This window comes from Somniosus microcephalus, chromosome 9 (genome assembly GCF_052327205.1).
Source record: "Somniosus microcephalus isolate GS21.2 chromosome 9, FLI_Smic_1.0, whole genome shotgun sequence".
NCBI classification, from domain to species: domain Eukaryota; kingdom Metazoa; phylum Chordata; class Chondrichthyes; order Squaliformes; family Somniosidae; genus Somniosus; species Somniosus microcephalus.
Genome location: NC_140995.1, coordinates 27963464 through 27989122, shown reverse-complemented (window position 1 = coordinate 27989122; position 25659 = coordinate 27963464). Strand labels below are relative to the sequence as shown.

General features: G+C 47.4%; 2 protein-coding genes across 2 annotated transcripts in view; one reads left to right on the top strand and one right to left on the bottom strand.

Moving 5' to 3' along the window:
* Nucleotides 1-25659, bottom strand: part of csmd1b (CUB and Sushi multiple domains 1b) — a 1295488-nt gene that overhangs the window by 1086307 nt on the left and 183522 nt on the right. The window contains exon 5 of the mRNA XM_085996460.1: nucleotides 16561-16682. Within this exon, the coding sequence (XP_085852586.1) occupies nucleotides 16561-16682 (122 nt within the window). The remainder of the gene's footprint in view (nucleotides 1-16560; nucleotides 16683-25659) is intronic.
* LOC147112319 (uncharacterized) lies at nucleotides 15748-23980 on the top strand. Its single transcript, XM_085996459.1, has 2 exons — nucleotides 15748-16346; nucleotides 18823-23980. Exon 2 carries the CDS (start codon nucleotides 20098-20100, stop codon nucleotides 23014-23016), a length of 2919 nt encoding a protein of 972 aa, XP_085852585.1. The 5' UTR covers nucleotides 15748-16346; nucleotides 18823-20097; the 3' UTR covers nucleotides 23017-23980.

The following is a 25659-nucleotide window of genomic DNA, read 5'->3' as shown; positions in this document are numbered from 1 at the left end:
GGAGGACTTTGCAGGGTCGTCTGGGCTGGGTGTGCCGTTGTCATGTCCGTAGCCAGTGCCGAGGTTGATGCCGGGTGGTCCGTCCGGTTTTATTCTTTATTATTATTTCAGGTCATTGTAACTAAACAGGATAAATGTGCTTTAAAAAATTGGCCTCAGATAGCTGATTCTTAAAAAGTTATTTTATATCAACGCATTAGCCAATAGACAAAACCCTTCTGATTCAGCCACATTTCAATAGGAGTCCTCTGTCCTAGACAATTTTTTTCCTTGGCGTTGTTGTTTGTAATCAGAAATTAATTATGTCAGATTGCTTGGTATCCAATTTGTGGGTGTTAGTATATGTGACTTTACAGATTTGGGGAAGTAGACCAATTCATTATCGCAGTCATCTCAAAAGGAAGATAGCTAATGTCTCAAATTTAACACATGATGTAAAAGGCTTCTTTCGATATAAAGGCACTGCCATTACTAGTCATCGTCAGTTTAGTGCTCAAGTTCAGAGTTCAGCCTTCTGTCGTTGACATTTGAACTCTGTAGTGGACAAGAATATCGCCTCAGCAATGCAGATACATTGCATTTGGGTGTTATGAAATATTCTGTTCCTCCAAAAGTCTTACAGATTATTGAACTGTAAGAGAATGGTATTTCAGAGAAACATTTTGACCTCTGAAACAATTCAATCTTTATCATTTTTCAAAATGTTTGTACCAAAAATATTCTGCTATGTTTTACGCATTCTGTGTAATCTTATGGCTAAATAAAGTTGAATATTAGTTTTGGCCTCAGCATAATATTTACGAGTGGGCAGGAGTGTGTGGTAGGAATCCCACATATTCTCTGGTGTGCTTAACCATCAAAAAATGATCATTTCTAGTTTTGTGTGTGTTATCCAATTCGTAGACCCACATAAAAGTTCAGGTTTCTGCCTTTTTGCGGTGAAGCAAGTGTTGAGAGGAATCCAAATTCCAACAAGCAGCATCAGACGACTTAATGTTTTAGGTATGTAGTTTGGTAACGTGGAGTAAATCCAAATAGACTGGTGATATACGTAGGTAATGAAGCATCAACTGCTGGATGGGAGCTGGAATCTGTCTTGTCAAATCAGACAACCAAAGAAACATATTTTATTCTATTCAAACAGCTAATTTTAAGACTAGCTGTAGCCCATTACTGTAAGGCAATGCAGCACAGAACGTTTCCTCATGTTCAGCTTGTCTTCATCTATGGACAATTACAGAGTACATCATGTCGTCCATTGGCCCATTTAATATGCTTTCCTTGTTCCTCCTGAGCTCCAAATGTACTGTTCTATGTGCTCATTCCCCTCCCTGCATCCTCACTGCATTGAAATTAAATTAATGCTTTCCCAGCACCTCAAAACTATGCCACTCTTTCGAAGTTTTGAACCACTTCAGTCACAGCAAGTATCTTGAACAATAGATGGTGGGTGACTATCAACCACCGTAGACTTATGGGGGGGAAAAATTTGGTTGGTCACCGCCGCCGGGGGGTGCTAATGGGGTGCTAGGAACTTAGCGTCCGAGCGCGGTGATTTTAGCGCCACTCGCGAAATTGACCAGTCGTTTTGCAGCAGCGCTAATCACTACCACCACGATCTCCTGCTCCCACAGATTGTGACGTCAGTCGAGCGTGCAACGCCCGGGTAGTGCCCCGGACTGGATATTGAGTCACGCCCCCTGCCTTAGCGCCTGCCACTAGGAAATACAGGTAAAGGGGAACATTTTCAAGTTGGGAAGGGGCTGGCAGAGCGCTATTTAAAGGCGTGCGCTTCCTGCCTTTTCTTGTCAGCAAAATTTTTGGTACACGCAGGTTGAGAGGGAGAGAGATGTCTGGAGAGATTTAACGCTGTCCTAAGGAGTTTTGGCCCTCAGCACCACTTTTGAGGTTCCTAAGCACCGAGCTCTTTCCCTGGGCCTATCCATTAGTGCTTCCAACACAATTGCTTTAGAGGTCTCTCCAGGCCAAGATTCAAGGCTGCTCTGAGCAGGGTGTGGCTGGCCAGCAAGATGGCCCCTCCCCTTTAAGAACTGGGCAGCACCAGTCCGTCTGGCTTCCATGGTAACTGACATCGCCTGAGCTTCGGTAGCGTTCTGAGGTAGCGCCTCATTCCCTGATGTTTGCGCCTGAAGAGAGGTGTGTGGCGCCTGATTTAGCGCTCAAATCACCTCCAGGGGCGATAGACCGAATTTTGCAGTCGGAGGCGATAATTAGAGCTGGGCGCTAAACTTTGTGCATGGCCAATATTAGCGCCCCAAAATGGGCAATACCCAATTTTTCCCCCATAGTCTTCATGAAGGCCAATATACAGAGAAAGAGCACCATTTTTTCTGAGTCCCTACTATATAGTAAACCCATTCAAAAGCACCAATTCTCTTGGCCCAGAAATTCGGGTCGGGGGCTTCCCGCAGGTGTAAGCCCCCGACCTGCACTTACCTAGCGCGCCGGCCGTTGAGCTGTGGGCCCCAGTGGAATTCCGATCCTGGGCCTGCTCCAGCTGCCGGAGCGCAGTGCTTGCGTATCCCAGGGGCGCAGTTAGTTCGATGTGTCCCCTGGGATCACGTAGGCCATGGGGAGCCAATCGGAGCAGGGAATGCTCCATTCATTAGTTTGACAGGAAGTGCTGTCAAAACTTAGAAATACTACAGGCCCCAAAACATCACTAAATCTTCAAATAAATTTAAAGAAAACATCACATTTTTTAAATAAACTATAAATTACATGAAATAACTATTTTAAACAATAATTTAAATTTTTGAAAAAAATAATTTTATTTTCTAACGGGGCTAAAAATAAACTTACCTTTCTTTAAAGTATTTAAAAATAATAAACCTGTGGAAAAAATGTTTTAATTTTAATTAATTCACAACTTACCTTGTAAAAAGCAGGCCTTACGCCTGCTTTTTAAATGTGTAACTGCTGGAGACTTACCCTCCCGGGAAAACCTGGAAAAAAAACGTAAGTTGGATGCGCACGCGCAGCCTCTCCCGTGCACGCGTTCGACCTCTGAACCCCTGCTTTCAGGGGAACGGAAGTGCCGGTTTACCACGCATGCGCAGTGCATGCAGGAAACCGGCACTTCCATTGGGCCTACGGGTGAGTACCCCGTGCGTACTCACCCATGGAGACCCGAATTTCTGGGCCAGCGCTATTAATTCCATAATCATTATTTCCTTGGGATCTGGACCCTTGACTGATGAAAGCAAGTACCCGAGTTTCTGAAACGATGGCTTTATGGCTGTGCACAATTTAACTTTATATACAAATCCTTGGCATAAACAAATTGCCTGTCTAATGCTAAATTAATAGACCAAAGTATGGTAGAAGTGCATGGTATAAACGGAACCAAATTGTCTGCAGGAATTTGCGGTTCAAGAACAAACACAAGGGCCTAGAAATTCAGTTGTTTGCGCCAGCTGCTAGCGCCTTAGGAGGAGGAGAAGTGGGGTGCTAAGCGGCTAGCGCCCGGGCGCAACGCGATCTGCGCCTCTCGCGAACTTCAGTTAAGATTTAGCGGCGGCGCAAAACCTTTGCGCGCGCTCAGATGCGCGCGCAGATCCTGACGTCATTTCATGGTGCAACGCCCTTTGTGCGCCCCGAACCGGAAATTCAGTGGCGCCGGCCTACTGTGCGCCTGGCGCCCCTAGCGACTGGTAGAGGGGAACGGTTCCCAGTCGCTGCGGGGCGCGGGGGGCGCTAATTAAAGGGGACGCCTCCTGCAGTATAAATGGCAGCCATTTTGCACCACTCCTTCTTTGTGAGAGACGGATCTTTGGAGAGAGACAAAGGTAGAGAGCTTTCTGGTTTGGCTCAACACTCGCACAGGTACTTGTGGCTTCAGGCCACAGCTTTGCACTTGTCTTTAACTTCAGTGTCATAGCATTGATTGGAAACATATAATGGGGGCTGCAATGGGTGGAAACGTTGGGCTTCTCCATTGCATTCAAAGGGCTCAGAGACGCCGTCAGAGAGTGCCAGTCATGGCCAGACGGAGAAGGGGCAACAGGCGTCGGCAAAAGAGGCCTTACCCACCCAGGGTATACCGCCAGCAGTTCTCATATCTGAACATGACTGAGGAGCAGTGTGTTCGGAGGCTGCGATTCAGAAGGGCGGTGGTCACTGAGATCGGCCACCTGCTTCGCGGAGATCTGCAGCCACAGCTGAGGAGCAGGACGTCTCTGTCGGTGGCAGTGAAGGTGACGGTGGCTCTCAACTTCTATGCCACCGGCTCCTTCCAATCTGCTACTGGGGACATTTCCAACATCTCCCAGTTTGCGGTACATTGCTGCATCTGCCAGGTGACCAATGCCCTTTTCAGAAGGAGACATCAGTTCATCTCCTTCCCCATGACCGTTGACAAGCAGCAAGAGCGTGCAATGGGCTTTGCAGCATTAGCGGGCTTCCCTGTGGTGCAGGGCGCCATTGACTGCACGCATGTGGCTTTGCGGGCACCTCTAGAGAATGCCGAGGATTACCGCAACCGGAAGGGCTACCATTCGCTCAACGTGCAGTTGGTGTGTGACCACAGGCAGCTCATCCTAGCTGTCAATGCCCGCTTTCCAGGCAGCAGCCACGATGCCTTCATCCTGCGCCAGACTTCTGTGGCAGACATGTTCAAGGCCCAGCCTCACCCACGAGGATGGCTTCTCGGGGACAAAGGCTATCCTTTGTGCACCTGGCTGATGACCCCGCTCCATGCGCCCAGCACCCCTGCTGAAGAGGGATACAATGACAGCCATCAAGCTACCAGGAACATCATTGAGCAAACAATCGGCATGCTGAAGCAACGGTTCTGCTGTCTGGATCATTCCGGGGGAGCCCTACAGTACACGCCTGAGCGAGTCTCCCATTTCGTTGTCGTGTGCTGCATGCTGCACAACCTGGCTATCCGCAGGACTCAGCCACTGGCAGCAGACATTGGAGGACCACCAGAGGAGGAGGAGGAGGAGGAGGAGGAGGAGGACCAGCACAGGAGGGAGGCAGAAAGTGCAAGGGCCGCCCGTCGGCGGCTTATTGCAAGTCGGTTCTAGGCCCCCTCTCAGGGAATGGCTTGTGCCAATGGCAGAAGATGAATGTAGCCGCTCCACAAGCCCTCAGCCGAGCAGGGCAACCAGGACTTCCAAAAGGAAGCATGGACAGTGCGATTTACGAAAAAAATTTACTGTGATACCTCTGTGCCCTTCCCACATGACAAACTAATGGAGAGAAACCCTCCCCAAAAACACAAATACACCAGTCTCGGCCTTTACAAGTAAAACAAATACACCAGTCTCGGCCTTTATATATGAAACAAATACACCAGTTTCGGCCTTTATATATGAAACAAATACAGCAGTCTCGCCCTTTAAATATGAAACAAATACAGCAGTCTCGGCCTTTAAATATGAAACAAATACAGCAGTCTCGGCCTTTAAATATGAAACAAATACAGCAGTCTCGGCCTTTATATATGAAACAAATACACCAGTCTCGGCTTTTATAAGTAAAACAAAACATTTGGCCACACCTTCTACTTTTTCCCCTGCGAGGGTGATCCGTTTTGCTTCCGTGACTGGCCCCTACCCGCCCTGCAGCTCCTCCTCAATGAGACCCCAGTGGCTGCAGCAAGGCTGGGGGAAGGCTGCTGAGGGTCAGATGATGAGACGGCAGATGCCCTTGGGGGTCGGCCTGGACCAGCTCTGGGACTGGAGGGGCCGGCTGCTGACTGCTCCAACTCTGCTTGGGCGGCAGCAGTCTGTCCAACAGCTGGTGGCAGCTGCAATGGAGGAATGACAGTGTTGGCTGCAGGAATGCTGCCATCCTGACAGATCACAGGCACTCCCTGGTCGGCTGATACATTGGCACGCGCACGGGCCAGCACTGCAGCATGCGCAGCAATCTGCTGAGGCACAGACTGCTGGGCTGCTGCGGCACAGCGAGTGCCCCGGCGATGCCTGGCCGATCCAGCGAGTGTGGCAGCAGTTAGTGCCCGTGTGGCCCTGGTCTGTGTCTGCATGACAGCAGCCAGTGAATGCACGGCACGACTGAGCACTTGGCTAGAAGCCGCCTGTGAAGCAGCGAAGTCCTGCTGACTCCTAGCCTGTGCTGCCGCGATGTCCTGCAGACTCCTGGCATGTGCTGCACTGAATTGTTGCAGACTCCTGGCCTGTGCTGCCCCGAATTCCTGCGCACTCCTTGCCAGTGACTCTATGGAGTCAGGCATCCTTGCCACTGCAGCCATGAGCTCAGTGTGCCTGCGCTCAGCCTGGGCGGCCATTTCCGCTAGGAGCCGCACCTCCTCTGCGCTCACCGTAGCAGGACTGGAGGCCGCACTCACCCTCCGGGGAGAAGGCCGCCGAGCTTCCCCACCCCTCCCGCGTTGCTGCAGCCCGCTGGGCCCCGGAGCTTCACTATCCTCCGACCCTTCCCCCCTGCTCCCCTCCAGGGAAGACAGGTCACCATCATGGCCATGGGCTGCCTCGGCTGAGGGTGTCCCTGATGGGCTGGCTTCCTCTTCCTCCTCCTCTATGTCTGACTCGGACACAGTGCCAGCTTGAGGGGCTGCCTCCTCACCTGGCGAGTCACCATCTGAAAGCAGGGAGGCACAAGAGTTGCTTTAGAGTGAGGACAGGGCGGCAGCGAGGGAGGCATGAGTGCTGCTGTGCACTGCATTGGTTCGATAGTGGCAAAGGATGCTGGTGTGAGGCGCAAGTGGAAAGGGAGAGGTCAAAAAGGTGATGACCTTACCATTGGTGCCCAGAACAGGGTCAGCATCTCCAGTGGCGACGGGGCCACTCAGCCGGCCTGCCATGATCCGCTCCACTCGCTGCTCGAGGTCGCTCAGCTGTTTCAGGTCAGGACGGCCTCCCCCGGTCTGTCGCTGCTGTCTTCTGTTATGCGCCAGCTTGGCCTGCAAGAGAAAGGACCGCCTTTAAGTACAGTGTCAAGTCCTGATCTTACCCGCACTGCCTCCCATGTTCGATTAGCCCTGACAGTGTCAAGCCCTGATCTTGCCCGCACTGCCTCCCATGGTCGAATAGCCCTGACAGTGTCTAAAGTCCTGATTGCGCAAGTGCTTTTCATGACAGTCCCATAGCTGCTGGATGAGGGCTGGCCATTAGGGCTTTCAGACCTGTTTGGCCATAAAGTGAGGTGCACATGCAGGGATGAGGAGGATACTGGAAAGGGTACTCACCCTGACAACCTGAGTGAGGTCGTTGAATTTTTTCCAGCACTGGGTTGGTGTCCTGCCAACCACGCTGTTGGACGTGACCCTGTTTGCCACATCCCTCCATGCTTTCCGATATTCGGCGGGCAGCGGCCTCCTGCCACCCTCAGGGAAGAGAATATGGCGCCTGCGGTCCACTGCGCCAACCAGCAGCCTCAGGTCACCCTCGCCGAAGCGCTGCGCTCTCTCCCTGGCCTTCTCCATTCTCCTGGGCGTGGAGCTGTTCCAGAAGCGGTGTTCAGGCCTTGCTTTAGGGCTGCAGTGTGCAGGGCGTGGCAGCCAAGCAATTCCACCCTCCCCCTTTAAGTGCTGACCGGCGCCTGACTGTCTGCCCTCAATGAGCACCTCGCCGCACCTGCGCTGCGCCCGCCTTCGGTGTTTGCGCCCCGGATCGCCGGCTTAGCGCCTAATGATAGTCATGCATCGCCTGCTTTAGCGCAGCAGCAACCTCTTGGGGCGATGCAACTGAATATCGGCGAAGGTAGCGCTAAGTTGCGCCGGGCGCAAAAGTTAGCGAACGCCTTGCTGTAGCGCCCCAAACGTGGCTATACTGAATTTCTAGGCCAAGGGGTGTAATTTTCACCACCCCACGATGGGTGGGAGAGGGTGGGGGGGGGGGGGGCGGGTGGAGATGGTTACATATGGAAAAAATGGGAAACCCAACCGCAACCTGCCTACGTCCAGCTTAACGGGGGCGGGTTTGGGGTCGGACGAGTAACCCGCTTTGCAGAGGCGGGTTCATAATTATAATATTTAAATGAGGCTGCCTGCTTCAGATTTTATCAGCAATGTGGATTTAATAACAGTAGGCTGAAGGGAGGCGGGAGCTGCCGGGTGCAGCGGGTAAGTGCTTTTCCAGCATTGCTTGTGGGTTAGGAGGAGCAGGAGTGCTTCCCGCCGGCCCTTCAAGTGAACCTGCCTTGATCTCTCTTCCCCCCCTACAACCCGAGCCCAAACTGCACTGTGAGTTCCCTCCCACCAGCCCCCCTGCAATCTCTCTGTCCCCCCCCCACTCCTGATCTTCTCGATTGCCGGGGACCGTCCTCTTCTAACGCTGGCTTTCCTGCCTGACAGCCAGCCAGCCTCTCAATCCGGCCGGCTGTCGGGCGGGAAGCAGACTAAAAAAATTCTAATGAGGTCCGGCTGTTAAATTCAGCAGGGCCTCTGCGATCCCAGAATTTCCGGGTTTCACGGCCGCTGACAGGTGCCCCTGCTCCCTCCCCGTAAATATTGGGGGTCGGGTCTTCCTCAGAAGGATGTACCTCGATTCACAATGTACAAGTCCAATAGCACACCTTTGCTGTTATAAATCACAGTTGCAGCTGTACGATGGCCACGGGATAAAAGCACTGCCCAATGTAGTAATCAGCCATACTTAACAAAAGATCCGAGGTTTGATTCCTGAGCCATCTCATCTTATTCGGGGTAGCAGATTTAAATGTAATCAGATTACAGAGAATCTGAATTAATATCAATCATTAAAATAAGTGACTACAATTTTCCCAGAACCTTAATAATAATTTGTGCCTTTGCTGTCAGAGAGCTTCATTCAGCTGACAGAATATCCTGTGATACAACTGCTGTCATGAAGAGATTCACTTTGTTGAATACACGTTGTTTATTGAGCGCATCAGGATTGAGTTAGAGAACTGAATCAGTAATTGTGTTCAAAACTGTTTGTAGAACGTTATGAATCAGAATAAGAATAGTTCAGAAAATGTCATTAGAAAGTGCTCATCACACCACTCTTTAAACTGGAATGTGAGTGCGGAGTTGCAAACGTTGATACCAGCAGAACTCAGCCAGACCTGGCTAGGATGCCTCACATTTGCCATCCGGCATAGGAAGGAATGGTAGTCTGGTGGGGGGGGGGCTTACATTCTCTGGCTCTCATCACTGAGATTAGGGGATTGACTCTTTTCTGAGTGTGGAGACCCAAAATGGTGGCCCCTGTGGGAGAGGGGGAAATACATTATATTTTCAAATCTCCTACAAAGCAATACCTAGGAAATGAGTTATAATACTCCTCCAATTACTTGCTCCTTTATAAAGGTAAGATAATTACTGCATAACACCATTGTAAATGTATCAGATGACACTTGAAACTATGGAGATGATGAAGAATTGCATCTTCACAGAACTGCTGGTTCCACCTCACCTGCTCTTGTTACTGCTCTTACTGCCTACCAAGAAAGAGTCTTATTGCTTCAACAGGCAGTTTTTTCAGGCAGACTCAGTCCTAGGCAATGCAAGGATCATCCTGCTTTGAAAACCTCCTTTCTTTTGGCACCGTTAGCTGCCAGGGAAGTTGTGCATTGGGGCACTTTGAAGAACCGTCTTCCATGTGATCTGCTGCACCAGTTTTGATCACCAGAGGTCGGAGAGAATTTTTCAAAGTATTTTTCCATTATCAGCCCAGGGTTTTTTTGTTGTTTTTTTTTGCCTCTCCCAGGAGATTACGTGGCAGCGGGAGGGGGGTAGGAGGTGTCTAGTCATGTTGATCCAGGCATCATGAGTGTGGAATAACAACAGAAAATGCTGGAAAAACTCAGCAGGCCAGGGCAGCATCCGTGGAGAGAGAAACAGAGTTAACGTTTCAGGTCGAGAACCTTTCGTCAGAACTGCATTTCCAGCATCCGCAGTATTTTGCTATCATGAGTGTGGGGCAGGCTTGATAGACCAGCTGGCCTTTCCCTGCCTGTCAATTTTGAAATTTCACAATTCCCGATGCTATGTCACCAATCACATTACAGTACTGCATCCTCACCTGTTTGCTAATTCATTAGTCAACTTTGCCAGATATTTTAACACATGACAGTAGCCATTTACGACAAGCAGGACAAAGTAGATCATTCAGAAATTCCTGATGAACTGATCAGCACAGTCACAAAATAATACCTGCTTTCACTTATCCCTGTTCCTCCAACACATACTTTGAATTTTACTCATGCAGTTTAGGACATCTGAATTGCTTGAATGGATCACTGGATGTACATGCTCAATCTATATTACATACCAGTTGTCATGACAGCAACAAGAGTCACCAGTAAATAAAAGCAGCATTTAATCCTTTGATTCCCAGCATGTCAATCTTGATTCCTTACCTGTAGACCGGCCAGCTTCCACACAGATGTCACTACTCTTGGATTAGACCATCTGTTGCAGTAAATCTTAATCCTCACCTCCAAGCAAGCTACTTATTACAAAAAATGCTTGCTATAAGGCCACCGCACATACTCGCGCAGTGAGGTAAAAAAAAACTGTACGCCGCTCTTTGGAGGGGATTGTCTTCTTTATGAATTGGGTGACAAGTGTTGGATAAAGTAGAGTGGGAGTGTTGGGCTTATACTCACTGGAGTTTAGAAGAATGAGAGGGGATCTCATTGAAACTTATAAAATTCTGACAGGACTGGACAGACTAGATGCAGGAAGGATGTTCCCGATGGTCGGGGAGTCCAGAACCAGGGGTCACAGTCTAAGGATAAGGGGTAAGCCATTTAGGACAGAAATTAGGAGAATTTCTTCACCCAGAGAGTGGTGAACCTGTGGAATTCTCTACCACAGAAGGCAGTAGAGACCAATTCATTAAATATATTCAGGAAGGAGTTGGATATATTTCTTAAGGCTAAAGGGATCAAGGGGTATGGGGAGAAAGCAGGGACTGGGTACTGAATTTGGATGATCAGCCATGATCGCATTGAATGGTGGAGCAGGCTCGAGGGGCCGAATGGCCTACTCCTGCTCCTATCTTCTATGTTTCTATGACACTGGATCAAATGGAGCAAGTGAGACGCTGGCTAAAGTGGAGCAGAAGACAGGCGCTTCAGAGAGTGGAGGTTGAGTACCAACTCTACTTGTCAACTATTCTAGTCATCGTGCGACTCGTCTTTCACTCGACTTTATTCAGTGGAAGGACAATTAGATGTAAACATATTACACAGCAGTGCATTTTCAGTATGCTAAAGCTGAACTGTAGCTGTTATTTTCTACAAAGCAGTAGGCAAATGTCAACATTCCGCAAAAATTAAACCTATTTAATGGAGCTTTATTTAATGCATCCATACCATTTTCTTTTAGCTACATTTTTATTTTTAAAGCAGGATGTAGCTTTTCCCTCAATCCAGCTGGTCCTGTCTCCTTCCATGTCACTCCATCACTTAGTGTGACAATCAGTTAATTGTGTCTGTCACTGCACCCATTGTTGCCTAGGAGACTGATGGACAAAGACAAGCAGTGACAATTCATTCAGCCTGCCCACATTCACAGTGGCCACCTCACTGCTTGGTGCAATAGCAATAGCAGCTTGGATTTATATTTAAGAAATGTATGCTTGGGGTTTTAAACTCCTCGCCCAGTTGGAATGGTGCATGGGCGGGGTTAAGTTTCGGCCAAGTCGACTGACTGGTTACCGGCCTGAGGTCGCTCCGTTCCCACCCGGTGCCATCTTATCTTCACCAACTTTAAAGTCGGCTGAGGCTAAAGTAGGCCGGGGCCTACTTTACCATCAAAGGTTGTAGCCCAATGACAGCATCAGGGCCATGACTTAATCTTAAATATAAGTCAGACAGAGGACCACACTGTCTGCAGCCTGACACCAGAACCACAGCAGGAGGCACCAACTGTCCAGAATAGGCCAAGTTAAGTTTTAATAAATTTAGTTCTGTCTGAACTCTTTGTGGGCCAGGTGGAGCAGGAGTGCTCGCCCCAGGGCCTGCAAGGAATCTTTAGGCCTCCCCAGGCCCGGCCTCCCCCTGATACTAGTGGAACCCACTCCCCCTGATCCTTGATTGTCTTCAGATCCCTCCACCCCCTGACTGCCAGGGACTGTTCCCGCGGGTCCCCGGTTTCGGCCAAACTTCAACTCCCGCCCGCCAGCCAGGTAGTGGATCTGGCTGGGTGTCGGCCGGGATTCTGGAAACGTTTATGTTAATGAGGCCCTGTTGTTAACATCGCCAGAGCCTCCAAGTCCCCGGACTCTTCAGGTGTGCCACCTGCTTTGGAGCTCGTGCGCACCATTTCTGTCCCTCCCATATCCCCCCACCCCCCCTCTTTAAAATCGGGGTCTATGTTTCAGTTGATAGATTGTTTGTGGTGGAATTGCAGTGCTAGCAATTTGACCAACACCTAGTTAATATGTAGTGTATATTTTTGTCCAATTTTCTTCCCACCTCCTGCTGACTCGTGCTGGGGTCTTCTTTCATGGATCCTGGCTGCCTTCCTGTATTTTGCACAGCCTCATCCAAGAGGACACATGAGTTGGTCTAGACAAGGAGTGTAGGCAGGCAAATTGGCAATTTGACAGTGGAGGGTATTACAACTGAGCTAAATCTGCCCTCATGCAATATCCACATTTATATTAGAACAGAGACCTTTCTGGTCTGTATGACTCAGTACCACAACCACAGTGCAGCTGTCCACTCAATCATCAGGGAATCCCAACTGCCACTGTTATTCATCCAGTAATGTGCACAGCTAATGACTCAGGATTAACTTGTATTTCCTCCACCAGTCCGTGTCGTGAGTTCCAAAAGTACATTGTGTAAATGTTCAACTGAATCCCAGACAATCTACGCTCTTATTTGATGGCTCTTAACCCCTTGGAGACTGCAAGAGCTTTCTGATCCATCCATGAGACTCTCAGCAAGCCTGTACCAATAAAACAAAAGGCTGCTATGTCATTCAGGAAACTGAGCTCTTGCTGAGTATCCTTCCCTAGATAAACCAAAACCATTAACTAAAGGTCACTCTTATAATTCAACCTCAAACCTCAAACTAGGCTCTGCTCATCAGTACTCCAGTTTTAAAAAACATAAATTCTTAGTCAAGCACACAATTCCCATTCTGAATTAATAAAAGAGCTAAGTCACAATAGAATCATGATGTGGAGATGCCGGTGTTGGACTGGGGTGGACAAATGTAGGAAGTCACACAACACCAAGTTATAGTCCAACAGCTTTATTTGAGATCACAAGCTTTCGGAGCGCTGCTCCTTCGTCAGATGATGAAGCCTGACGAAGGAGCAGCGCTCCGAAAGCTTGTGATCTCAAATAAAGCTGTTGGACTATAACTTGGTATAATAGAATCACATAGATGTTTATGGCACAGAATGAGGCCACTCAACCCACAAAGTCTGTGCTGGCTCTTTGCTGGAGCAATATAAAACTAATTGCACGACCCCATTCTTTCCCCATTGCCCTGTACCTTCCTCTACTCTAAATATTGATCCAATTTTCTTAAAGATACAATAGTCTCTGCCATAACCACTCCCCTTGTAAATAGATTTATCCCAAGCTCTCTCCTGGCTCTCTTTATAGCAATTCAACATCAATGGCCCCTTGTAACTGATTCCATAACCGGAGGAAATAGTCTTTACTTAGTCACTTTATTAAAAATCTTCACAATTCAAAAAACATCTAGTAAATCTCCTTTTAGCCTTCTCTGTGCCAGAAAATAATTTTCCTAGTATCTTCCCTCATAACTGTAGTTGCCAATCCTTGGCATCGTCCTGGAGAAAGCGACGCTGTACTCGCTCTATGGCTTTAATATCCTTACTAAAACGGAGCACCGTAAACTGCACACAGTACTCTAAATGAGGCCTAAACAATGTTCTGCAACAATGTTTGATCTTATTTTTAAATGTAAAATCTGGGCTCAGTGAGTAAGTGTATTTTGTGGTGTGGAACCAAATAAAAATGACCAGGATAACAACAGAAAACGCTGGAAAAGTTCAGCAGGCCAGGGTATCATCCGTGGAGAGAGAAACAGAGTTAACGTTTCAGGTCGATGACCTTTCGTCAGAACCGTCAAAATGACCAGGAACAGCCTTGTTTCGCTGATTGTCGAAGTTGCAGAAGAGATGCTGTAATTGGTTTCACTGCCCTTGGGTTAGGGAGGGAAAAGACAATCGGTGCTCCTGGTCATTATCCAGCGATCGTTGCTGGAAGTATAGGTATGGAAGTATGCACGTGTTCACCTGTTAACACCCAATGTCTAGGTTCACATAAAAGAATTGGAGCACGCACACGGAACCATACCCTGAAAAGCCTGATTTATTGCCTTCAGTAGAGGATGGGAGAAAATCAGGGGAGGGGACTTTAAAATGTAGTCCTTGCAATGATCTTTAATTGAAGAGAAAAATAATTACACAAATTCATTTTTTCCATTTTCAGAGATGGGGTGGGGGGGAGGAGGAAGAGGGTGAGTTACCCATGGGCTGGGATATGGGCAACACCGGCAAGGTCATATTTATAGTCCATGCTTAGTTGTCCTGATAAATTAGTGGCTTGCTAGGCCAGCTTCAATGGTATTACGAGTTAACTACATACTGGAGAACTGGAGACATATACAGACCCGAACAGGTAGAGGTGGCATGTTTTCTTCCCTGAAGGATAAAAATGATCCAATAGTACCCAACATTCAGTAAAGAGACTTGAACTCACAACCTCTTGGTTACTATTACAGTACCATTAAATCACCATATCCCTTTGACCACTACACTACATACCCTTCTGGGTATAGAACAAAGATTATGGGGAAGATGTTAACAGATCCATTCATGGGGTGGGGGGCCTGAAATGGGCGATGCACCCAAAAGTTCAGAAGGAAGCAAGGCCTTAATGATTTTAACTGCCGAGCTTAATCACCCAAGACCCAAGGAAATAGTCCTCGGCATAAGGTAAGTGCTTGGTGGAGGTGGGGGAGGGGTGGTGTTCTAAAAAGATGCCGGTGTAGGTAGGGCTGGGCAGGGTAGGCCCAAGGATTCCTTCCAAGGCCTGGAGCAACAGTCCTGCTCCGCCTCACTCCCAAGGATTGCTCGCAAAGAACAAAAAATATTACTTTATTACTTTATGCAACACCTGCCCTTATACCTCCCCCCTTCCCACTGTCCAGGGCCCCAAACACCCCTTCCAGGTGAAACAGCGATTTACTTGTACTTCTTGCAATCTAGTATACTGTATTCGCTGCTCACGATGTGGTCTCCTCTACATTGGGGAGGCCAAATGCAGATTGGGTGACCGCTTTGCGGAACACCTCCGTTCAGTCCGTAAGGGGGACCCCGAGCTTCTGGTCGCCTGTCACTTTAATTCACCGCCCCATTCCCACTCAGACCTCACCGTCCTCGGGCTCTTGCCTTGTTCCACGGAAGCTCAACGTAAACTCGAGGAACAGCACCTCATCTTCCGATTAGGCACTTTACAGCCTTCCGGACTCAACATCGAGTTCAACAATTTCAGATCATAACCTTGGCCCCCTTTACATTTTTGCTTATATTTTATCCACATCTTTGTTTAGGCCCTTCCCCCCCACCTTTTCTTTTTCTCTCCCGCATGGCAGCTGCCTCTCATTCTGCCAGAACATTTCACACCTAATCTAGAGCCGTCTTTTGTCTCCACTAGTCCTATCACCATCTCGTCTGGTTTTGAATACCTCTTAATGTCTCTTCACTTCTTTTGTTCTCTCCCAGCCCTGCCTTTCGATCTATTTCATTTCCTTTCCAGTTTTGAAAAAGGGTTTCGACCCGAAACGTTGACTCTATTTTCTCTCCACGGATGTTGTATGGCCTGCTGAGTTTTTCCAGCATTTTCTGTTGTTATTTCGGATTTCCAGCATCTGCAGTATTTTGCTATCGAAAAAATATTACTTACCAGCCTCTTCTGGCCACTCTGCAGCAACCCGTCAAATTTCTCTGGCGGGTATGACACCCTGCGGGTCTGCTCCTGAGTCATCATTAAAATCACATTGCGGCCCCAGTGACATCTAGGTTGAAATTAAATCCACAGCTGCCGTTTAGGCTGCCTTCAGAGTCGGCAAAGATAAAATGCCACCCGGTGGAATGGTGCTGCCTTGGGCTGATAAACGAACACGGACGATTTTAACCCTTCCCGCTGAGCGAAGTTGGGCGTTAAAATTGACCTTATTTGTCTGTCGTGAGGCTGAGACTCATTCTGCTCAATTCAACTCAGAACATATTAAGGAAATCTACCGACTCCTGTCCAAATTTCAACAGGCACGTTAAACTTCTGCATCTCTGAATTCTCCTCCCTTCCATTCTGGTTAAGCTGCAAGTTGAAGCAATCCTGGAACTTTCTGAACAAAGAGATGCTTCTATATTTCAGAGGTATGTGATGAACAGTACCACAGTAAACAAGCAAATACAGCAATATTTTTCTATTTGTACTTGTTTTGGGATTTATTACATTTAATAACCGTTTGTGTTGCATTCCATGTTAAAAATGTCTTCCTACTATTGATGATTGTCAACCCATTTGATTGAAAAGTTACAAGGATAGCTAAAAAGCAGTGAAAAGCCACAAGCCAGTGAAATATCTCACCTTATCAGGATCTGTGGTACTGATAACCCAGACGCAATGGGCATTGTTCTCATACTGGACTGGGTAATTGGGAGATGTGATGGTACCACTTGGACCTCGTAGATTGGAGCCACATGTTCTTGCTAAATTGAAAGTGAAAATTAGAAAAATGCATTAAAAAAGCCTGAAGACAGCTGTACATTCTTCCACAATAAAAAGTCTAAAGCACTAATCTGCATACCATATGACACAAAGTTGGAAAACTCATTCAGAAAGACCACAGAGGCTGGCTGATGTGGAACATGGAAATGTCACGTTGGTGCACTAACGGGTGTTCTTCTGAAGCTGGAGTTAAGCAACATCACTGAGGCAGGGTGGGGGAGGCTTTTCTCTGCATCTAACCTATGCTACACCTGGAATTACACGATGTTGACTTGGATGTCAGGTGTGGTCATTATCCAGTGACCTCTATTGCACAATGTGCATGTGTGAGTATCAGGTAAGGGGGAGGCATCAGGCTTAGCTGAAATGTCTGCCCAGTTGAATAGCCTCCTGACTCGAGTCATGCATGAAGAAGGGTCACTTGAACAAGGCACTGCAGAGCTGCCTGTGGAACCATACACTAGTGTGAGTCAGTGACTTCAGAAGAGGAGGGGATGGAAAATTGTAAAAACACAGAGGCCTAGAAATTCAGTGGCCTGCGCCACCCATTAGCGCCCTAAGAGGGCACTTAATGGGTTTTGCGCCACTGGCCATGCCTCCCGCTAAATTTAGCGGGACGCTAATGGCGGCGCTAGCCATTAGCGCTGCGCCGCTACCGATGATGTCATCAGTGTGCGCAGCGCCCCGCTACCGCCCCGATTGCGAAATTTAGTAGCGCCCCCTGCTTTATCGCTGGTCGCAATTTGCGACCAGTTCAGGGGGGCCTACCTGCGGCGGTAGAGGCGCTGAGGTGCGGGGTGGCCATTTTTTTTGCTGGCCGCCTGCCAGCACCTCTCCGTGCCGCCGTCCCCGGCCTCCTGAGCCCCCCCCCCACGGAGTGCCGGCTGTGTCCCAAGAGCCCGGCACTTCTCCTCGGTGCCGGGCTCTTTTGCCGGCACTCGCGCTCTTCGAGCACGCTGCAGCAGGCCCCTCCCCTTTAAGAAGGGGAGGAAGGCCTGCAGTACCGCAGCACGCCGTGCCGCAGCGTGTGGCGCTGCAGCAGGTTGCGCTGTGATTTTCAGTTGCAGCGCCCCAAGAGGGATGCGGGGTGCCTCAAGTATCGCCGCGCTTCCCTCTGGGGCGCGCAAACTGAATTTGCGGCGGGCGGCCACGACTCCTTCCGGGGTGGTACCTCCGGCGCTCTGGCGAGGCTGGCGCCCCAAATGGGGCGCCAGTGAATGTCTAGGCCAGTATGTTATTTTGTATCCTCAGCTGTTTTTTCTCTCTTTGAAGTTCCTCCTGCCCATCATCCTCTTAACGCCTCTTGCTTTAGCAGAAATAACTGCAGCAGAAATAACAGGCACAGTCTCCAGTCTAACTACTCTGTCGACACATTTTAACCTGAAACTGAGTTACAGCAAGTTAAAGCATCTAATCTCTATACTTTCTGACTTGCACATGGTCAGATGATGCTGTGTTATGTATCAAAATAATAAAAGACACTGTGCAAGTCGTAAATCTTTTAACTATTCGCAGCAAGCTTAGCTGTGATGCAGTAATCCTGGTAAAATATTCAATTCCCCACTAGGTCAGTTGGTACATTTAGTGTGCAGTGCGGAGCTGTGCCACGCAGACTGGAGAGGTACTAGATTCAAGCCTTGGTCTGCGGTGGGTTTAGCTGATGTCAACTGATGTGGCAATAGGCACCCTGGGCAAGGGAGGAAAAATGATCCACAGTTCCTACTTCCGATCAGTATTCAGCGACGCCTGCTGGAAATTGTCTAGGTGTGGATGTCAGGTGAAGAAGGGATCAGTTAGCCAAGAGTTGAATATTATGCCAACATTCAACATGGGGAATGGTCACTTAGGTGAAATATTGACCAGTGGCCAAGACATATGGAACTATATTGCAGCATGAATCGGTGCCTTCAGGAAATGTACAGCTTATTAATGTTCATGTAGGAACTGAAAAGATAGGTCAATTAAATAAAAATAATTTTATAACTTATTTTTACATATTTTATCCCATGGGCTTAAAAAAGAAAGCTTTTTGTTTGATAACGCTCCTGTGAAGTGCCTTGGGATGTTTTACGATTTTAAAGGCACTATATAAATGCAAGTTGTTGTTGTTGTTGTCCACAGTGCCTTCCCGATTAATAAAGCACCTGGACTTCACTCAGCAGCCCCCTCTTTGACCCAGCCAAGACTGAACTTGTAGTGTATGTATCCGTCTACCTTTAAGAAAACCATTGTATGTAACCGTTCACCTTTAAGAGAACTATTTTAGGTGTGGCACTACTTTGTTGGCTTCTGTATACTGTAATACCGACGGTGACCACACCGGTATATAAGTGCTGTGTCAGGATTTATTTGGCAGATTCGCCCTGACCTTCGAATAGTAAAGTCCTGTTTTAAGTTACTCTGGTAGTCTGTGTATTAATTAACTAAACAACCCACAGACTTTACAGTGGCGACGAGTCTGATCGTACCCTGCGGCAACAATACTTCCGAAGCAGTTAACGAACGCCGAGAAGAGGCAACCGCCCTCGTCATTCTGCTGGGAGAAAACTCGAGTCTGCAGAGCTGGAAAGGAGGAAGAATTCAGAGACAAAGACTTCCATCAGCAACAGGCACTGACTGTCCCTTCTGCCACGGTGAGGAGTGAGCCGATCAGCACGAGAAGCAAGCCGGCCACGGTGACTGTGAGTAAGGGAAAAGTAAAAAGAATAACCGGAGGATAAGGGCGGTGCACTCGACCACGGTCGAGGGGGAAAGGAGCCGGACAGAAGTCGGGCCCAGAGGCGCTGAGACTGGGGCAGCGTGGAGCAAGGAAGCCGCGGTACAGACAGGCTGGGGACGCAACGGTGTCGTGAGACAGCTAGACCGCGACCGGCGAAAAAGGCCGGGCAGCGACCGAAGCCACGAAGCGCTGCGACCGGGAGCGTAGGCGCGGGAAGATATAAAAACTCAGCCGCAGCCGGGGAGGGAAGCACCGGACTGCGAGAGGGCTGGGAGGTGCGATTGGGAGCCGAGCGAGCGGGAGAGGCAGAGCCGACCAAGGGAGACTGAGCGAGAGCCAGTCCAGCGGCTGAAACTGTTCGCCGTCAACGGGGTGTACCCAGCGCCGGTTGCCCTGCCGAGAAAAGGGAAAGCCCTGAAGCCGACGCGCAGGCTGTGAACCTGAAAGCCAGCGGCCGTCGCCCGTAGGGAAAGTGTACCCCTCCCGCTAGGGAAGAAACGCGGGAAGCCGCCATTAGGCGGGGAAGAAGACAGAAGCGGGAAACCGCCATTGAAGTGGGCGGGGAGAGAAGATAAGCGCGGGAAACCGCCATTTTCACGGGAACCGCCATCTTGGAAAAAAAAATATAAAAGAAAATTTAAAGAAATAATTCGTGGTGTTATCAGGAAGAGAGGAAGATGCCTAAGCGTGGTAACATCAACGATTTTAATTCCGAGGTAGAAGACTGGGCCACGTATGTGGAACACATTGAGATCTATTGTGAGGCCAATAAAATAGAAGAAGATGACAAAGCTATAACCTTGCTAAACTCGATGGGCGCGAAGACATACGGGCTCTTGAAGCATCTACTAGCACCAGCTAAACCGGCGGATCAGGCTTTCGATGATATTGTGACTGTTCTGAAGGATCACTTGAACCCCACACCGTTGATGTTGGCGGAACGATTCAAATTCTATGCGAGAACGCAAAGGAAAGACAAAAGCAACGCAGAATACTTGGTCGAACTGCGTAGACTAGCGAAACACTGCCAGTTTGGAGGGAATCTGACAGAGGCATTGCGAGACAAGTTCGTGTGCGGGTTGTCAAAGGAAGGAACGCAAAAGCGACTACTCGAAGAGAACGACCTTACACTTGACAGGGCTGTCCTTATTGCAGCATCGCACGAAGCCGCAGCGAAGGGAACTGCGGAAATGCAGCTAAAGGCAGCGGCACTCAGTGTGGATCAAATTACCTCGAGTACAACAAAATGCTATCGTTGTGGGAAGACAACACACGACCAGAACCAATGCTGGTTTAAGAACCAGGAATGTAGGAAATGTGGCAAACTGGGTCACATAGCTAAGGTATGCCGGTCAGGGAAGAAGACCAACAACCAAAGGAAGCCATCACAGGAAAAGTACAACAAGGTACACAAGGTGGCTGAGAAGAGTTCAGACGAACAGAATTCGGACTCAGACCCAAACGGCCAGGAGCTGGGCAGTCTGAGAATTCACAATGTGAGTAAGGAAGCTGACCTACAAACTATCTGGGTCATGCTAAAAATAGCTGGAGTCCAAGTGAAAATGGAGTTGGACACTGGATCAGCTCTATCAGTCATAAATCGAAGGGATTACCACCGGCTATTCTCACATATACCCTTAAGAGATACCAAGTTCATATTGCAGACATACACGGGGCATAAAGTATACCCCATGGGGAAGATAAGAGTCAAGGTGAGAGATGGGGGTAAAGAACACCCAAGAATAAACTTATACGTACTACCTGAGGGAGGACCACCACTTCTGGGATGGGAGTGGATCAAGAAAATAGACATGGAATGGCACTATCTAAAAGCCATAACGAGTGAGGACTCGGTGCAGACAATCAGCTCAGATTCTGAAACGGATGACGATAAGACCAACCCAAATATGAAAGACAAGGCTAAAATGGACTTGCCGACTAAGGTTGGAAGAACGAAGGCATGCATAAAGGCTTATGCTCCAGAGAAGAACAAAGTTTCAGAACAGAACTCCACCGAACAACGACAACATAGTTTGACAGAGAATTCCGAGTCTGTTCAGTTTACGGACATATCCATGACTGACGAACACCGAGCTCGGACTCAACTTTATTTCAAATTACGACAGCAAGTAGAACAATTGAGTTACCGTCTCGAACAAGAGATGAAAACAATGAAAAAGTTCTATGACACCGAATGGGAGAATCTGGAAAGACAACAGAAGCAGCTAGCTCAAGCAGAGAGCGACCATAGAGCCATTGTGACCAATTACCGATCACATCTCCCTTATGCTGTTCAGGAGTTAGAATATTTGCAGGAAGGAGCAAATGAAGAGGAATCTTCAGGAAGCCAGGATTTTATTCCCATTCTTCTCTACGACTCCTTACAAGCAGAGTTTGAGAAGTTGAAGGAACAGTATGAACAGGCCCAGGCTACAATCCTGGAGGGGATTAACTCGGCAACCTCCGAAAAGCTAGTTTCAGTAGAAGCATATGAGCAACTAAAGGTTGAACATGAGCAAGAAGTCCAAAGGCTGCAGGAAATTCTTGATGAGCTCAAGGCCAAGACAGACTCATCGGTAGAAGTTCCATCCATAGATGAGAAATTAGAGGTGAAAGACATGGCAGAACATGAAAGACAAGATGTCCAAGAACTCATAAAAATATTGAAGGAAACCCAAGACAAATATGAGGCGGCAATGACCGAGGTTCAACAACTTGAAGAACAGATTCAACTGGGAATCCTTTCAGTGGAAGAAAAGGAAACTGTAAGAAACACAGAGACTGTAAGAATGGCCCCTGAACATGAGCTAGAGAGCATCAAGGCGCAACTTCTCCGAGCGCTGAAAGCCAAAGTACAAGAGGAAAAGAAGGTGAAAGCATTGGAGGAAAAGGTGGATGAAATGGAGAAGACTCTGATCCACAGTGTTCCCGTGGAAGAGTTAACAGTCAGCCAACTCCTTCATATGCTGAGGGACAAGACTCTGCAATGGGAACAATCTGAACACGAGCTTCAATCTTCAAAGGGAAGGAGTTCGGAGCTCTCAAAAGTTATGGAAATAGCTGAGGTTGCAACACAGATTTTACTGGGATGCCAAAAGTACGCTGAATCACGTCTATGTGAACAACAGAATGTTGAAACAGCTGCTCCAGTAGAAGGATTGAATAGCCCGATCAATCAATCCCCGATGGAAGGGGAAGTATTGAAATCACAAATTAGGTCATTAGTGAAGGATTTGCAGGAAACCCAGGAAGAGCAGGATGAATATGAACGCATGAAGAAGTCTCTTCAGGAAAGATGTCTAGGGAGGGAACAACAGTCGGCTAACGTCCAGTTGGGTAAGGAAGAAGTAGCAGGCCCTCTCGCTAGACTAGTTCAGGACGACACCGAATATTACCATGACCTGTTGAGTGACACGGAATATTACGAGGACGTGGTCTGCCCAGCTTGTGATGAAAACTCCCAAAGTGCAGAAATCAGGATGAAGCACTTAAAGTCTAAAGAACATAGGGAGATGGTGGCGCTACAGCTGGCAGCTGATAAGGGAGCCCCGAGAGTCTCCAAGAAGCAGAAAAGAAAAAGACGAAGCAGAAGGTGATAACCATCTAAATCATTATCACTTCTACCAGATCATGTACGTGGGCCCTACGAAGGGAGCCAAATCAGTTGGCAAGTAGGAAAAATTACCAAGGCAGTCCAGCTGTTTGTAAAAGTCAGCACTGCTGGTTCAGCAGGACGGAAGTTCAAGCTGTTAAGCCAAGGGAAAGACTATTGGATGAGTCACGCTAGCAATGTGAACCGGCTACACCACAGAGATGTTGTTCGGACCGAGTCAAGACCAGAGACTGAATCTGTGAACTGTTCCCGCAGAGACTGAATCTGTAAACTGTTTCCCGCATAGATTATACCTGTGAATTGTTTTACATGAAGTTGAATATATGTTATGTTTAATGGGGGACTAATTATGTTGTAAGCTAAAAAGGGAGGATTGTAGTGTATGTATCCGTCTACCTTTAAGAAAACCATTGTATGTAACCGTTCACCTTTAAGAGAACTATTTTAGGTGTGGCACTACTTTGTTGGCTTCTGTATACTGTAATACCGACGGTGACCACACCGGTATATAAGTGCTGTGTCAGGATTTATTTGGCAGATTCGCCCTGACCTTCGAATAGTAAAGTCCTGTTTTAAGTTACTCTGGTAGTCTGTGTATTAATTAACTAAACAACCCACAGACTTTACAGAACTCACACATCTAGAATTATGAGCACCAACCCATGTCTTAGCATGATAAACACAGAGGTGTAACATCAAACTACATTGCCATAGAAGGTGCTTTTTACTGATGTTTTTCCAGAGCTAATAATCAGTGTGGACTGCTGAGGGGAAATCACCATAAGCTGCACACTGAGTGTAAATTATACATTTAAGAAAGTTCTTCAATCGATTCAATTGCTGAACAGTAAAAAGAATCTCTGCTTCCATTCAGTACAGGATCAGGTGTTCTGAAGGAACAAGGGGAGCTTTTGTATAACAAAACAGAGAAAACATAAGGTATACAATTTCAGTACGGAACTAAAAATGTTATACAATTTAAAAAAAATAAATACAAACTAGAAGCTAATTGAATTGATAAAGGTGGGATCTTCTAAATCAGCTTTTCTATTCCAGCAACCTCTCTACTGTATCTCTAAGCTACAGAAGCGCAGGAAGAACGTGCTCTCTGACAGATGAATAACAATCCACTCAGGGACACAGATGTGACAAGCATGTTTATTGCTGCCGTTGCTATGGTTTTTGCTCCAAATGAATAGTACACTGAGACTTTATTCTTATCAATCTGCATTGATGAATTCTGTAATTATGATTGTTACACATTCTCTATCTGCTCTATAGCCAGGTGATATTTTAAAATACAAGTATAAGGAATCATGAAGAAATATATACTTGAAACCAGCACTTTCTTAAATGTTTTAAAATGCACTGAGTAGTCATTTTGAGGATAAATGGGGTTGACCATTTTAATGTTCCAATTGTGATTGTCTCCTTTTGTTACTGATTATTGAGGATCATTTGTTCTCGTGAAGAGGAGAAATGCATAACGCAGTAGAGCAAATGACCCTGACCAGAAGGTCTGCCACTCACTACTGAGGGAGTCCTCTTATTAACTCACATAGGACTGAAAGGTCTATTCTACTTTCAATTACAAGCACATCTTTTATCCCACACAGAAGTTGCAAAAAAAAGCTCCAAGCATGGAAAGGACAATTGGAAAATTGCACAGAATATTTCTAGATTCATATCATTTTTTTAATATAAACATGATCATTGTGTTCTTGCTCCTTTCCCCAACAATTTGATCTGCATGCAGCCTTTAAAAACTGTTCAGCTTGCCTTGGTTGAGTGAATCTGTTCAGTTTTAGCCAGGTCATTGTGCATGGAAACCATCAGATGTGAGATACCTGGTCTCAGGAGGAAGCAAACATGACAGAACGCAACTTGACCTGTTCCAATCACGCCTCCTTTCCACCAACCAAAGTGTTGACAACCAAGGCTATGGTTTGGAACAGGCTAAGGAAAATTGCATTGAAAAAAGTAACATTCATGGGCAGAAAGTAATGAGCAAAGTGCACCGTTCCTCACTCATATGTTATTCATAGTTTCTACCTTTGTGTCCCCATGTGATGCACCATTCCATAGCTTACAGGGAAGGCAGATAGCGTACTAGCCCAAGTTCATCTGTAACCATGCAACAACTTCATTTTGAGTTGCTTGGGAACAGCCGCGCAGATGTTGTTTTCTTCCTCTGCCTCCCTTTGGGAAAGTGCTCGATCTCCACTCATCACCTCTCCCTCTGTCAATCTAGTTATGATCAGGGATTCATTGTGTGGGAAACCATGATATAGGGTTGTAAGTTTTTCACAGGTTGCATTTGTTGCACAGATTCTGTGAAGTCGTGGAACTCCGTGAATTGTACTAATGTCTGCTAATATTAATGTAAACAGTGAAGTTCATTGATGAATTACACTGGGTTGCCCTAACTTCATGGACTCTTTGCAACAATAGTATCTACATATATATGCAAATCCAATAGAAAAGGGATTAGTGCCAGAGGTCTGGCGGACAGCTAATGTTATTTCTATATTCAAAAAGGGAGATAGAACAAATTCAGGGAACTATACACCAGTTATTTTAACGTTGGTAGTAGGAAAGATATTGGAATCTTTACTCAAAGATGTAA